General features: G+C 45.3%; 1 protein-coding gene across 1 annotated transcript in view; it reads left to right on the plus strand.

Annotated features, from left to right (window-relative positions):
* Positions 1–1058: 1058 nt before the first annotated feature.
* Positions 1059–16596, plus strand: part of LOC311239880 (integrator complex subunit 1-like) — a gene marked incomplete at its 3' end in the record, with an annotated part of 20006 nt that continues 4468 nt past the window's right edge. The window contains exons 1-12 of the mRNA XM_084328324.1: positions 1059–1113; positions 1894–2014; positions 2499–2801; positions 3712–3908; positions 4931–5068; positions 7018–7177; positions 8919–9024; positions 11244–11430; positions 12695–12840; positions 13867–14040; positions 14184–14446; positions 14811–15006. Of these exons, the coding sequence (XP_084184450.1) occupies positions 1960–2014; positions 2499–2801; positions 3712–3908; positions 4931–5068; positions 7018–7177; positions 8919–9024; positions 11244–11430; positions 12695–12840; positions 13867–14040; positions 14184–14446; positions 14811–15006 (1925 nt within the window). The 5' untranslated portion in view covers positions 1059–1113; positions 1894–1959. The remainder of the gene's footprint in view (positions 1114–1893; positions 2015–2498; positions 2802–3711; positions 3909–4930; positions 5069–7017; positions 7178–8918; positions 9025–11243; positions 11431–12694; positions 12841–13866; positions 14041–14183; positions 14447–14810; positions 15007–16596) is intronic.

Here is a 16596-nt window from a genome sequence, read left to right on the forward strand (position 1 = left end):
TAGATGTAGCAGTACTGTCTATCGGTATGTCATGTATGTCATATATGTTACGATGAATTGAAAATGGGGGACCCTGATGTAAACAAGACGAAAGTCTTTCTCTGGTCTGCATCCCCTTAACAATTGTATGTATTGAGCTGTACTGTACTGTACCCATTCTGCAATCTGTTAATAAAGTTTTCAATCAATCAATCAATCAATCAATCACAGCACGGTGGTGTAGTGGTTAACACTGTCTCCTCACAGCACGGTGGTGTAGTGGTTAACACTGTCTCCTCACAGCACGGTGGTGTAGTGGTTAACACTGTCTCCTCACAGCACGGTGGTGTAGTGGTTAACACTGTCTCCTCACAGAACGGTGGTGTAGTGGTTAACACTGTCTCCTCACAGCACGGTGGTGTAGTGGTTAACTCAACATGTATATTTTCAGCACTACGTTTGTTTACCGATGTTTTTAAGATTGACCGAAAATAAGAATTTATCGGAAAAATGCCTAAATCCAGATTTGACACTGCCATTGGAAAAAGGAGCTTCTTCCATATCCATAGATGTATGATGTGTGCTGTAGTGGCCATAATAAGGTCAAGTTCAATTAAATTAAAAGTTCCTCACAAACTTGTCGTATCACCATCAACTGTATATCTTTAATAAACTATCTTTATAGTATATTTTCCATGGATCAAAACAAACAAAAAACGTTAGGGCCCACCAAACACACCTCCAATGTACAGGTTTTTTTAGACTCTTCTTGTTTCACAAACAGTACTGTATTTGTAGATCTGGTATGTCATAAATGTATAAATGTAGCAGTACTGTCTATCTGTATGTCATGTTACGTATGTCATATATGTTATGATGAATTGAAAATGGGGGACCCTGATGTAAACAAGACGGACGTTTTTCTCTGGTCTGCAATTGTGTGTATTATTGAGCTGTACTGTATTGTACCCATTCTGCAATCTGTTAATAAAAATTTTCAATCAATCAATCATGTGAAGGACCTTTACTTTGAAAAAGACAGACCGGAAGTGACGTGCAGGGGTACCGGTGTCTAGTGTTTAGCTGTTAGCTCGGCATGGAAGAAACAATAACATGTGTATATATAAACCAAATGTAATGAAACTGATACAACACGTGAGATAACAACTTCACTATTTACTTATAGTTATACACTACGCTAACATTATTAGCTATCTGTCATTGTTGTGAATGAATGCTATGTACCGGTAGCCAACTAGCTAACGTTAGCTAGCTCTCATCATCATCACAGCCTGTTGGCTTTGTTGGGTTGAACTTGAATATCCTACTTGTTGCTACATTTGTGTTTCATAACTAACATGAGCTACTGTGTAAATCTAGCTACTAACGTTAACGTTGCAAAGCGGTTTCCAAATCACATCATGTTGATTGTTGTTAGCTTGCTAACGTTAGCTGTGAGGGGCGTATTGATTGATTGATTGCAAATTGTATTAACAGATTGCAGAATGGGTACAATACAGTACGGCTCAATACACACAATTGTTAAGGGGATGCAGACCAGAGAAAGACTTTCGTCTTGTTTACATCAGGGTCCCCCATTTTCAATTCATCATAGTATGTCACAAATGTAACAGTACTATATACCTGTATGTCATGTATGTTGAGTATGTCATAAATGTCACTATGAATTGAAAATGGGGGACCCTGATGTAAACAAGACGAAAGTCTTTCTCTGGTCTGCATCCCCTTAACAATTGTGTGTATTGAGCCGTACTGTATTGTATTGTACCCATTCTGCAATCTGTTAAATAAAGTTTTCATTCATTCATTCATCAATTTCAGTATTGTGTATGCTGTAACGCTATAGCAGCCACTTCTTTGGCTAACTTTTCTTCATCCTTTCCCCTCATACAGATAGTTGGTTAACATAACAACGTTACTCAGTCGGTTGTCCGAACCGGACAGCGAGTTCCCTAAACAATGAATCGTCCAAAGCCTACAACGCTGAGACGTCCAAGTGCTGCAAAACCATCAGGTATTGATTGATTGATTGATTGAAAATTATATTAACAGATTGCAGAATGGGTACAATACAGTACGGCTCAATACACACAATTGTTAAGGGGATGCAGACCAGAGAAAGACTTTCGTCTTGTTTACATCAGGGTCCTCCATTTTCAATTCATAATGACATTTATGACATACATGACATACAGGTATACAGATAATATATATCATGACATTTATGACATACAGATATACAGTACTGTTACATTTATGACATACAAGATATACAAATATACAGTACTGTTTAACAGAGATCCTAACAGAAACGATATACATTCGAGGGGGAGGAAACTGTACATTAGGAGGGGGTTGGGTGGATGGGTACATGATGCATTATTCGACATCCATAATTGTCTCAGTCAAAACAGATGTTGATAATGTTGGCGAGTCATGAAGAACGCCCTTCTACAATCTCAAGTTGAATAATAATATGCCGTCTTCTCTCCGCCCAGGTCACGCCCCCCCGGGAGATTTCATAGCTCTCGGGTCAAAGAGTCAAGGCGGCGAGTCCAAAGCCCCCGCTGTGCTCCTGAAGCCAGCGTCCTCCACAGGAGGCACGCCCGCTGAGCGCAAGAGAGACACCTCCTCCTCCACGCTCCCGTCCTCCTCGTCGGGTCTGTCGAGCCTCGCCAAGCGGCCCAAGTTATCCTCCACCCCCCCAGTGAGTTCCCTGTCGCGACTGGCGGATGTGGCCGCTGTGGACAAGAGGGCGATATCGCCATCCATCAAGGAGCCGTCGGTGGTACCTATTGAAGGTAAATATATAGGGTTTCTCCCTGTTTAAGACATTGTGCTTCTCAGTACCTACTAGTAGTGTTGTCACAATACTGGAATTTCGAATTTCGATACGATACCTTGAAAAGTATCGATATTCGATACGATTTTCGATACCACGGGGAAAAGGGTTCAATCGTAAAATGTAATTTAAATTTTTTTTTTTTATAAATGTTGCTTTTGTTGCTGGTTGATTCTTCTCCTCAGCTTCTCTCTGGTACTATAAGAGAAGATAAATATAACACTTTTAAAAACCCTTTGTTTATCTTTAGATCATACATTTAAAAATAACTGTTCATCTCACTTCAATCATTTTTATTGCAGAACATGGTATTTTCTCTCAAGCAGACAGATGTCAACACTGTAATCTGTGTTGCATGTACCTGACAAACTGAACTGTTTGAATTACAGTCATATTCCGACTTAACTGAATGCACACGTGTGTGAGTGGACTATTGTACTATTACAGGTATTGAAATGAACAATGCAACTTCCTTATACAAAAAAAATTATAAAAAAAAATCTTTATGAATAATTAAATATCGATATTTCGGGAAATGAGTATTGAAACCGTTTTAAATATTCAGAATCGATATGTATCGATTTTTCGATATTTTTGACAACACTAGTACCTAGCATTTAAAAGTGAATTGGATCCGTTTAAATGCCCTTTTAAAATAAAATATAGTGCATGTAAAAGTACTTGAAAGTCATTGAATTTCATTTTGCAATGTCTGTGGGAACCCTGAGTATTCCATTTTCAAAATGTGAAACGTGTATTCCCGAACACACCACGCACGCTCTAATCGACACGATCAAAAGCTCTTAATTTATTATTCTAAATGAATCGATCTCATAATCTACATTATAATATTCCCTCGCGTGACACAGTCCCCGCGGGGGTGCTCCTGGACGAGATCGACGCCTCGGAGAACGAGGGCAACGACGAGCGCGTCGAGGGGCTGCTGTGTGGCGCCGTCAAGCAGCTGAAGCTGAACCGGGCCAAGCCCGACATCACGCTGTACCTCAGCCTCATGTTCCTGGCCAAGATCAAGCCCAACGTCTTCGCCACGGAGGGCATCATCGAGGTGAGTCGAGATGATGATGTCGTGATTCAGGGACACGCGCGCGCGTGTGTGTGTGTGTGTGTGTGTGTGTGTGTGTGTGTGTGTGTGTGTGGACCTCTCTACCTGTCTCTCTGTCTTGTGTATGACCTCTCTACCTGTCTCTCTGTCTTGTGTATGACCTCTCTACCTGTCTCTCTGTCTTGTGTATGACCTCTCTACCTGTCTCTGTCTTGTGTATGACCTCTCTACCTGTCTCTCTGTCTTGTGTATGACCTCTCTACCTGTCTCTCTGTCTTGTGTATGACCTCTCTACCTGTCTCTCTGTCTTGTGTATGACCTCTCTACCTGTCTCTCTGTCTTGTGTATGACCTCTCTACCTGTCTCTGTCTTGTGTATGACCTCTCTACCTGTCTCTGTCTTGTGTATGACCTCTCTACCTGTCTCTGTCTTGTGTATGACCTCTCTACCTGTCTCTCTGTCTTGTGTATGACCTCTCTATCTGCCTCCAGGCCTTGTGTATGACCTCTCTACCTGTCTCTGTCTTGTGTATGACCTCTCTACCTGTCTCTCTGTCTTGTGTATGACCTCTCTACCTGTCTCTCTGTCTTGTGTATGACCTCTCTACCTGTCTCTCTGTCTTGTGTATGACCTCTCTACCTGTCTCTCTGTCTTGTGTATGACCTCTCTACCTGTCTCTGTCTTGTGTATGACCTCTCTACCTGTCTCTCTGTCTTGTGTATGACTTATTTACCTGTCTATCTGCCTCCAGGCCTTGTGTATGACCTCTCTACCTGTCTCTCTGTCTTGTGTATGACTTATTTACCTGTCTATCTGCCTCCAGGCCTTGTGTATGACCTCTCTACCTGTCTCTCTGTCTTGTGTATGACTTATTTACCTCTCTATCTGCCTCCAGGCCTTGTGTATGACCTCTCTACCTGTCTCTCTGTCTTGTGTATGACTTATTTACCTCTCTATCTGCCTCCAGGCCTTGTGTATGACCTCTCTACCTGTCTGTCTGTCTCTACCTGTCTGTCCCTCCCCAGGCCTTGTGCAGTCTCCTGCGTCGGGACGCCTCTATCAACTTCAAAGCCAAGGGCAACAGTCTGGTGTCGGTGCTCGCGTGCAGCCTGCTGATGGCCGCCTACGAGGACGACGAGAACTGGCCTGAGATCTTCGTCAAGGTGGGAAGGAACGTGCTGAACAACAACAACGGAGATACGTCTCTGATCGGTCGTTGTGTAATATAGCATTTTTAGTAGGGATGTCCCGATCACATTCTTTTGCTCCTGATCCGATCCCGATCATGTGATTTTGAGTATCTACCGATACCGATCTTTCCCGATCCAAAAAAAAAAAAAAAAATCCCAATTTCTCACATTACATTCACCCTGAATGTTGACGTTATCCAGGTGAAAAGTTAACTTCATTCAAGCGAGGCATTGCAATCCTTGACATAAATCATTTGATGTATAATTAAATCAAAGGAAATGCGTTTGGGTCTGAGAGTGTGGCTGGTCTGCCGTTCTGCAGCTGGATACTATTGTTTTTTTTTGGCAAAATTCTTCTGCTCTGTGTGACAATAAATAAATGAATGATGATATGCAATTTAAAACCAAAACTAAGGCCTCAGTATGAGTTTAAGACGTGAACATGGTCATGTTTGTTGAATAAAAATAGAAAAGTAAATTTTTTTTGCCGATCCCGATCTTCGGAAAATCACGTGATCGATCCCGGTCACGTGATCGGATCGGGACATCCCTAGTTTTTAGTCTATATCGGAACTTTGTAGGGCTGTACCCACTAGTTAGAAGCTTTGAAGCTTCATTCAAAACGTTGACATTCGAATTCTAAATCAACATTCGAAAATCGTATTTTTATTTGGAATGAATTTTTCTTTGTTGATCTTTTTTATGTGTCTATTCATTCTGTTTAAAGCCAATGGGTTTTTTCTTCACAGTTGCAGATAAAGATTAGGCTACACTAATATTATAGTATTATACTATTATAGTATATGACTCGTCATAGAAATTCAAATAAAACATTTATCATAAGTGATGTAGCCTAGTAGCTGCATCCGCTCAGCGCTCCATCAAGACGTCACCATCACTTTCGTACCAACCATGAACCCTGATTGGATTATTTATGTTGACGAAACTGATGAGTTATATTCATTAAAGAAAGTTGATAAAAAAAATAAAGATTAATCACTTTATTCAAATTGAGGATTTAGTTTGCGGATATTTATTTAACAAATATAATTATTTTATTTCTTTTTGGATTACGTCATAAAATATGATGAGACTTTTTTGAAGCTTCGTTCGAATACTTCAATAGAAGCTTCGAATGTTAAAAAAAATTACATTTGGTACAGCCCTACAGCAGAGATACGTTTCTGATCGTTCGTTGTATAATATATAGGGATGTCCCGATCACGTTTTCTTGCTCCCGATCCGATCCCGATCATGTGATTTTGAGTATCTACCGATACCGATATTTCCCGATCCGATAAATTTTTTTTTATTCAACAAACATGACCATGTTCACGTCTTAAACTCATACTGAGGCCTTAGTTTTGGTTTTAAATTGCATATTCATTTATTTATTGTCACACAGAGCAGAATAATTTTGCCAAAACAAACCAATAGTATCCAGCTGCAGAACGGCAGACCAGCCACACTCTCAGACCCAAATAAATTTCCTTTGATTTAATTATACATCAAATGATTTATGTCAAGGATTGCAATGCCTCGCTTGAATGAAGTTAACTTTTCACCTGGATAACGTCAACATTCAGGGTGAATGTAATGTGAGAAATTGGGATTAAAAATAAAAAATCAAATGTATTTGGGTCTGAGAGTGTGGCTGGTCTTCCGTTCTGCAGCTGGATACTATTGGTTTGTTTTGGCAAAATTCTTCTGCTCTGTGTGACAATAAATAAATGAATATGCAATTTAAAACCAAAACTAAGGCCTCAGTATGAGTTTAAGACGTGAACATGGTCATGTTTGTTGAAAAAAGAAAAAAAAAAATTGCCGATCCCGATCTTCGGGACATCCCTAATAATATAGCGTCTTTAGTCTATAATATCGGAACTTTGTCTTAAAGACCTGAAATGTTGCGTCGTCTTCAGGTGTACATCGAGGACTCTCTGGGAGAACGCATCTGGGTGGACAGCTCCCACTGCAAGACCTTCGTGGACAACCTGCAGACCGCCTTTGGCACCAAGATGCCCCCGAAGAGCATGCTGCTGCAGGCGGACACGGGCCGTGCCAGTGGGGACATCAGTGCGGGTACAGTGAGAGAGAGAGAGGCTGATAGTGGCCGTGCCAGTGGGGACATCAGAGCGGGTACAGTGAGAGAGAGAGAGGCTGATAGTGGCCGTGCCAGTGGGGACATCAGAGCGGGTACAGTGAGAGAGAGAGAGGCTGATAGTGGCCGTGCCAGTGGGGACATCAGTGCGGGTACAGTGAGAGAGAGAGAGGCTGATAGTGGCCGTGCCAGTGGGGACATCAGTGCGGGTACAGTGAGAGAGAGAGAGGCTGATAGTGGCCGTGCCAGTGGGGACATCAGTGCGGGTACAGTGAGAGAGAGAGAGGCTGATAGTGGCCGTGCCAGTGGGGACATCAGTGCGGGTACAGTGAGAGAGAGAGGCTGATAGTGGCCGTGCCAGTGGGGACATCAGAGCGGGTACAGTGAGAGAGAGAGAGAGGCTGATAGTGGCCGTGCCAGTGGGGACATCAGAGCGGGTACAGTGAGAGAGAGAGAGGCTGATAGTGGCCGTGCCAGTGGGGACATCAGAGCGGGTACAGTGAGAGAGAGAGAGGCTGATAGTGGCCGTGCCAGTGGGGACATCAGAGCGGGTACAGTGAGAGAGAGAGAGGCTGATAGTGGCCGTGCCAGTGGGGACATCAGTGCGGGTACAGTGAGAGAGAGAGAGGCTGATAGTGGCCGTGCCAGTGGGGACATCAGAGTGGGTACAGTGAGAGAGAGAGAGGCTGATAGTGGCCGTGCCAGTGGGGACATCAGTGCGGGTACAGTGAGAGAGAGAGAGGCTGATAGTGGCCGTGCCAGTGGGGACATCAGAGTGGGTACAGTGAGAGAGAGAGAGGCTGATAGTGGCCGTGCCAGTGGGGACATCAGTGCGGGTACAGTGAGAGAGAGAGAGGCTGATAGTGGCCGTGCCAGTGGGGACATCAGTGCGGGTACAGTGAGAGAGAGAGAGGCTGATAGTGGCCGTGCCAGTGGGGACATCAGAGCGGGTACAGTGAGAGAGAGAGAGGCTGATAGTGGCCGTGCCAGTGGGGACATCAGAGCGGGTACAGTGAGAGAGAGAGAGGCTGATAGTGGCCGTGCCAGTGGGGACATCAGTGTGGGTACAGTGAGAGAGAGAGAGGCTGATAGTGGCCGTGCCAGTGGGGGGACATCAGTGCGGGTACAGTGAGAGAGAGAGAGGCTGATAGTGGCCGTGCCAGTGGGGACATCAGAGTGGGTACAGTGAGAGAGAGAGAGGCTGATAGTGGCCGTGCCAGTGGGGACATCAGAGCCGGTACAGTGAGATAGGCACAGACTGGTTTGGGCATTTTAAAGAAAAATCCAGATCGATTGATCGTGTATTACTCGTAAAGGGGAAAAAAACATTAAAAAAAAAATATATATATATGGTATATATTTTTGAATATTTTTATTATTATTATTTTTATTTAAACTTACGGTAATTTTGTTCATTCACGTATATGTTTAAGGAAACCAACAAACAGTTATAATCTTACACATACATGTGAAACAAATGTGTAAAATAATAAAAAAATATAATAATCTTTCTTTTTTCCCCCGTTAAAATTATTAATAATTTAAGATCGATTTTTCTCATAGCTGCGAGTAATCCATTAATCGATTACTCATGCCCATCCCTAGTTTCTAACGGTGAGCCGGCGTATCACAGGGTGTGACTGTCTGTCTGTGTGTCTCCAGGCAGCAGCCCCCACCCCTCTCATCACAGCCCCCCCCTCTCTCTCTTGTGTGTGTCTCCAGGCAGCAGCCCCCACCCCTCCACCCCAGACGAGGACGACAGCCAGACGGAGCTGCTGATCGCAGAGGAGAAGTTCAGCCCCGAGGATGATGGACAGGTCATGCCCAGGTATGGTAGTCGCCCGCTTCAAAGCCTTTTGTAATTCTACAGTAGATTGGACACTAGGGCTGTCGGTCCCCGAGTAAGGATTTGGATGGTTGACTAGGATTGGCCAAAATTTGCCGTTAATCGACTTAAAAAAAAAAATAAAAAAAAGTATAATACATTTTTGTATCATTCCATTTGGGCTGTGGGGGGTGCTTAATGTCTGAAGGAGTTGACTGAAGGCTTCTTGTCCTCTGCAAAAGCATGCAATTGATCCACTGATGGATACATCTTGATATTTGTCTAGTAGTGTGTTCGTTAGATGGGTGAAATCCTCTTTCAGTGCCTCTGTGCCTGTTTTCTTAGGCAGGTAGCCTCTGGTATGCGTGCCATTAGCGTTAGCCACGCTTCTAGGCCTCTTTTCTTTTGGAAAGAATGATACAAAATAAAAATAAAAAAAATAATTTAATATTTTATTTTTTATTTTATTTTATTATATTCGACTAAGAGGTTGGCCAGTCGACTACGGCTCCTTTCGACCGATTTGTCGACTAATCGATTAATAGGGGTCAGCCCTATTGGACAGCAATTGCAATGGCGGTTAGGACAGCCAAAAACCCGACCAATCTTTCGCTGTCGACTAAAGACACACTTCTTCAATCAATATCTGAAATGAAGAGAAAGAAAACTCTCTTCTACTATCATGCATTCTTCCTAATATACTAATATGTCTCTCTACTACTATGCACTCAAACACTGCAGCACATGAACATTGTTAGAACAGAGTTGTGCCCTTCCTGCTGACTTGTTGTACAGAACTTGGAAGTAGCTTTCGATAAAAGCATCAGCTAAATTACTAAATGTTAAATAGCATATTTATTTGTCTCAATAACAGAATGATCACCTAAATGAACCCCGATTGTTTGCGTCAGCTGTTTGCTATCAGGCTATGTGTCGACAACCGCATTCTATCTTCAAACCGGTGAGGAAAGAAAAAAAAGTCATCACATTTTCTTGCCAATCGTATCGGTTTGAAAGACACAATAAATGTCTTAAGGCCCGAACGCACCGGAAGCCATAACTGATCCGTCTCGTTTGATGTTTTCATGGCACACTGACTGCAAGCGGCATCGGTTAGGGATGGGTACCGAACCGAACCGAATTAAGGGTACCGACCCAATCACGTCGGTACTACCGGGTACCGATTCACGTGAGGTCCGCCGGTGCCACGTTTTGGTACAGTAAAAAAAAAAAAAAAAAGTTTGATGACGTCAATGTTTCATTTACCGCTAAATGAAACCTATGAAGTGTGCCGCACGTTCACGTCAACGTTCACGCGCACAATACACCCCTCGGATTTTACTTGATTCAACAACCAAGCAGTCGGGGGGAATGGCAAGCCGAAAACGGTGTTTGTTACACTTTACAAAGCTAGATGCAGACAACACTCATTGCAATATTATATATTATATACAGTATATACGGTATTAACAAATTGTTCTAAATAAATAATAATTATTATAAATTATTTGAAGTTTGGATTTTTAAAATTCTTTTTACAACTGAGGTAGGTAGATGAAATTTTTAGAGACTAAAGTACCCAAAGAAAAGGTACCGTTGGGTACCGGTATCGATTCACATGTGAGCTACCCAACCAACCCTAACCATCGGACTTGAACTGTCCCACAGAACTAGCCGTAGGTTTGGTGCTGCTGTGGAAAGACAGAGGGAGCTGTTTCTGTAGGCGTTCAGGTGTCCGTCTCATTACAAGTTTAAACTGAATTATAAGGAAATGATGTTCACGGGGTACAGGGACGAGGAAGGGCTTTGACATTCACGGGTGTTACATTTTTATTCGATTTCTTTCATATTTTACATATATAATTATAATTTTTTTGCATATATATATATATATATATTATATATATTTGTTTAGTAAGGTTTTAAATTAGTACACTCATTTGAGTAGTGGAAAAGGGGTAGGATTAAATAAGTATATACCGGTACTTCTTCCTACTCCTTTTCGAACATGTAAATTGAGTTATGTTTAGCTTTTTCTTTTTCTTTTCTTTTTTTTCCATTTAATTTCTTGATCAGTGATTTCTTTTGATTTGATATTGTTTGTATTTGTTTACATTCAAAAATAAAGATAAAAAAAAAAAAAAAAAATCAAATCTTCTTCCCTCAAACGCCTCACCTCTCCGTGGCCCCTCCTCTCCGTCACCGCGCTGCTGCTGCTGCAGGTACGAGGAGCTGGCGGAGAGCGTGGAGGACTACGTGCTGGACGTGCTGCGGGACCAGCTGAACCGCCGGCAGCCCATGGACAACGTGTCGCGCAACCTGCTGCGTCTGCTCACGGCCTGCTGCGGCTACAAGGAGGCCCGGCTGATGGCCGTGCAGCGGCTGGAGATGTGGCTGCAGAACCCCAAGGTGAGGGGGGGGAGCCCCAAGGTGAGGAGGGGGAGGAGGCAGAGAGAGCCCCAAGGTGAGGAGGGGGAGGAGGGGGAGCCCCAAGGTGAGGAGGGGGGGGGGGGGGGGGCAGACCTCCAGGGGGCTGTAGTCATAATAATAATCTTTATTTGTATAATAATAATTATAAACTTTATTTGTACAATAATAATAATAATAATAATAATAATAATAATAATAATAATAATAATAAACCAGGGTTAGGACAAAGACGTTGAGAGATATGCATTCATTAGGCTGGTAAAGATATGCCTCCAGTCAAATGTCTAAACGGAAGTACAGGAAGTACCGGCTACAGGCGTTCCGGTTTCGACAAAACAATTATAGAAACGTGTGAAGTGCACAGTATTTCCCCGCTTTTAAGCCACTGCAACGGCTTTGCCTGAAGAATTTACTACATGACAGGATTCGGGAAAAGTTTGGTCCGTTCGGAGGCAGCTTCCAGGGGAAGTACATACACCGGAAATTCTACCCCACACGCACTTTCAGCCGTAGTTCTTTACCGGGCTTTATCTCACGGAGGAGATACAACTGGGAACGAGGTTATGCAGTCATAAATGCGCGATGTAATGTACTGCTAGGCTATTATTTTTTACGATATTTCATTTCAAACCTTTTCGAAAAACAGCTGTGTTTTTAGGTCCGGTCTGGGGACCGCTCAACAGCGCCCCCCACCCAACAGCTGAATTGCCAATGGCTGAATTGGAGTACTGCACTATGCCGGCAAAACTGGCGGGTTCTGTGTGTCTGCAGCTGGATGCTTGTCACAAATCTAGCAGCAGCCAGCTCGCGCTGACAACAGCGATGTCATTATTAGACCGGCTGCTTGGTGAAGCAACGATGAAACAAATGTAATGATTGTTTCGTTCATCGCATAGGCTATTTAATTTTAGCCTATTTTAATACAATTCAAATAATCAAATTGTGCTTAGAGGGAATTATTTTCACCGGACATTATGACCGGAGAGATTAAATATGTCGGACTTCAACAGATTTTGCCGGTCAAATACCGGTAATTACCGGCTAACGGAAACGCTGACTCATGTAGGACTCCGATACCTTAATTTGAGGAATAGTTTTCAGAATTGGCATCTCTATCATATAATGTGATATACTCCCATCTTATAGCTTTAGAATCAAAGCATCAGGATGCTGGAGCTTTTATGGGTTCCACAGTTTAAATGTTAATAAATCCTGTCTTGTTGGCTTGTCTCCGCGGCTCCAGCTGACGCGCCCGGCCCAGGACCTGCTCATGTCTCTCTGTATGAACTGCAACTCCCACGGCTCGGACGACATGGAGGTCATCTCCAACCTCATCAAGATCCGACTCAAACCCAAAGTGCTTCTGAACCACTACATGCTGTGTGTCAGGTAGGTCCTTCTGTGTCTCGGGTACGTCTTAGTCCCCTCTGTCTCAGGTACGTCTTAGTCCCCTCGGTCTCACGTACGTCTTAGTCCCCTCGGTCTCAGGTAGGTCCTTCTGTGTCTCAGGTAGGGCTGTACCGAATAGTTTGAAGCTTCGAAGCTTCATTCATAACGTTGACGTTTGAATTCTAAATCAACATTAGATTTTTTTTTTATTATTGTTATTTTTAAAATGTATTTTATGTTTTATGTGTCTATTCATTCTGTTTAAACCAATGGGGTTTTTCTTCACAGTTGCAGTTAAAGATTAGGCTACACTAAGGCTGTCCCCGACTAAGGATTTGGATGGTCGACTATGATTGGCCAAAATTTGCCGTTAGTCGACTATTGGTTGACAAAAAAAAAGAGAAAAGTATAATATATATATATATTTTTATCATTCCATTTGGGCTGTGGGGAGCTGTATCCATCAGTGGACCAATTGCATGCTTTTGCAGAGGACAAGAAGCCTTCAGTCGACTCCTTCAGACATTAAGCACCCCCACAGCCCAAATGGAATGATAAAAAAAAAAAAAAAAAAAAAAGAAAAAATATTATATATTTTTTTTAATTTTTTTTTATATTAGTCGACCAATAGTCGACTAATGGCAAATTTTGGCCAATCCTAGTCGACCATCCAAATCCTTAGTCAGGGACAGCCCTAGTGTGAACTAAGCTATTGTTTGGTACCAAAAAGGGATTCCTCAACAATGTCACACTTATTTCTTTTCTTTTAACCTACTTACAATTGTGTATTTCATGGAAAAACTATTTTTTTTTCTCAAACCTTGAAATAATGTCAATGTAATATATAGGAAGAAAATTTCCATCTGTCTCCCTTTTCTCCCCTTTTTTTATTATGTAAATACAATCATAAAATATAAAAAACAAAGCAAACTTGCCCACACGCAAACTTCAATCTACCTGATTATTCCATCTCAACCGCTTCCTGCTGAACGACACTCTCCTCTCCTCTCCTCTCTGACCCCCCAGGGAGCTGCTGAACGCCCACAGGGAGAACCTGGGCACCATGGTGAAGCTGGTGATCTTCAACGAGCTGTCCAACGCCAGGAACCCCAACAACATGCAGGTCCTGCACACAGTGCTGCAGCACAGCCCCGAGCAGGCCCCCAAGGTGAGACACAGAGCCCGGAGCAGGCCCCCAAGGTGAGACACAGAGCCCGGAGCAGGCCCCCAAGGTGAGACACAGAGCCCGGAGCAGGGGCCCCCAAGGTGAGACACAGAGCCCGGAGCAGGCCCCCAAGGTGAGACACAGAGCCCGGAGCAGGGGCCCCCAAGGTGAGACACAGAGCCCGGAGCAGGGGCCCCCAAGGTGAGACACAGAGCCCGGAGCAGGCCCCCAAGGTGAGACACACAGAGAGCCCGGAGCAGGCCCCCAAGGTGAGACACACACAGAGCCCGGAGCAGGCCCCCAAGGTGAGACACAGAGAGCCCGGAGCAGGGGCCCCCAAGGTGAGACACAGAGCCCGGAGCAGGGGCCCCCAAGGTGAGACACAGAGCCCGGAGCAGGCCCCCAAGGTGAGACACACAGAGCCCGGAGCAGGCCCCCAAGGTGAGACACAGAGCCCGGAGCAGGGGCCCCCAAGGTGAGACACAGAGCCCGGAGCAGGCCCCCAAGGTGAGACACACAGAGCCCGGAGCAGGCCCCCAAGGTGAGACACACAGAGCCCAGAGCAGGCCCCCAAGGTGAGACACAGAGCCCGGAGCAGGGGCCCCCAAGGTGAGACACAGAGCCTGGAGCAGGCCCCCAAGGTGAGACACACACAGAGCCCGGAGCAGGCCCCCAAGGTGAGACACAGAGCCTGGAGCAGGCCCCCAAGGTGAGACACAGAGCCCGGAGCAGGCCCCCAAGGTGAGACACAGAGCCCGGAGCAGGCCCCCAAGGTGAGACACAGAGCCCGGAGCAGGCCCCCAAGGTGAGACACAGAGCCCGGAGCAGGCCCCCAAGGTGAGACACAGAGCCCGGAGCAGGGGCCCCCAAGGTGAGACACAGAGCCCGGAGCAGGCCCCCAAGGTGAGACACAGAGCCCGGAGCAGGGGCCCCCAAGGTGAGACACAGAGCCCGGAGCAGGCCCCCAAGGTGAGACACAGAGCCCGGAGCAGGCCCCCAAGGTGAGACACAGAGCCCGGAGCAGGCCCCCAAGGTGAGACACACAGAGAGCCCGGAGCAGGGGCCCCCAAGGTGAGACACAGAGCCCGGAGCAGGGGCCCCCAAGGTGAGACACACAGAGAGCCCGGAGCAGGGGCCCCCAAGGTGAGACACAGAGAGCCCGGAGCAGGCCCCCAAGGTGAGACACAGAGCCCGGAGCAGGCCCCCAAGGTGAGACACACAGAGAGCCCGGAGCAGGGGCCCCCAAGGTGAGACACAGAGCCCGGAGCAGGCCCCCAAGGTGAGACACAGAGCCCGGAGCAGGGGCCCCCAAGGTGAGACACAGAGCCCGGAGCAGGCCCCCAAGGTGAGACACAGAGCCCGGAGCAGGCCCCCAAGGTGAGACACAGAGCCCGGAGCAGGGGCCCCCAAGGTGAGACACAGAGAGCCCGGAGCAGGCCCCCAAGGTGAGACACAGAGCCCGGAGCAGGCCCCCAAGGTGAGACACAGAGCCCAGAGCAGGCCCCCAAGGTGAGACACAGAGCCCGGAGCAGGCCCCCAAGGTGAGACACAGGCTCCCAAAGTGAGACACAGTACAGAGCAGGCTCCCAAGGTGAGACACAGGCTCCCAAAGTGAGACACAGTACAGAGCAGGCTCCCAAGGTGAGACACAGGCTCCCAAAGTGAGACACAGTACAGAGCAGGCTCCCAAGGTGAGACACAGGCTCCCAAAGTGAGACACACAGGCTCCCAAGGTGAGACACAGGCTCCCAAAGTGAGACACAGAGCAGAGCAGGCTCCCAAAGTGAGACACCGAGCAGAGCAGGCTCCCAAAGTGAGACACAGAGCAGAGCAGGCTCCCAAAGTGAGACACAGAGCAGAGCAAGCTCCAAAGTGAGAGACACAGCAGAGCAGGCTCCCAAAGTGAGAGACACAGAGCAGAGCAGGCTCCCAAAGTGAGAGACACAGCAGAGCAGGCTCCAAAGTGAGAGACACAGCAGAGCAGGCTCCCAAAGTGAGAGACACAGAGCAGAGCAGGCTCCCAAAGTGAGAGACAGAGCAGGTTCCCAAGGTGAGTTATTATTTTTTTTAATTTAATTTGATTTGATTTATTGACTGAAACATATAACAACATTGACAGATCAACATGTGTATTTGCCTCGTCAGGGATAGAACGAAAAGTCCAGGACTTATTTCCATCGTTGTCCCTGTTGTTTCAAGAGCAATAATTATTTTCAACAATAAAGAGACAATACTCATAGTTAATAAACAGAGATTCAGCACATAATACAGTCACAACCAACATTACAGTGGCAGGTTGCTAAACAGCTGCTCCTTATCCTTGATTTGAACACCGCAGCACTCTCTCGGTTTCCTTGATGTTCAGTGGTAGTTTGTTCCACTCCACTGCACCTCTATATCTTTTTTAATCTTTTTTTACCTTTATTTTACCAGGTAGTCACTTGAGATCAAAGATCTCTTTTTGAGCAAGACCTGGCCAGTCTTCATGTGGATTTATCCACATCTTCTCTGGATAAATAAACTATTTAGCTGTTTGTGATCAGCAGTAGCTAAGAATATGCTGTTAAATGACATACTTTACATTGTTGTTT

Source organism: Notolepis coatsorum (assembly GCF_963971535.1).
Source record: "Notolepis coatsorum genome assembly, chromosome: 14".
NCBI classification, from domain to species: Eukaryota; Metazoa; Chordata; class Actinopteri; order Aulopiformes; family Paralepididae; genus Notolepis; species Notolepis coatsorum.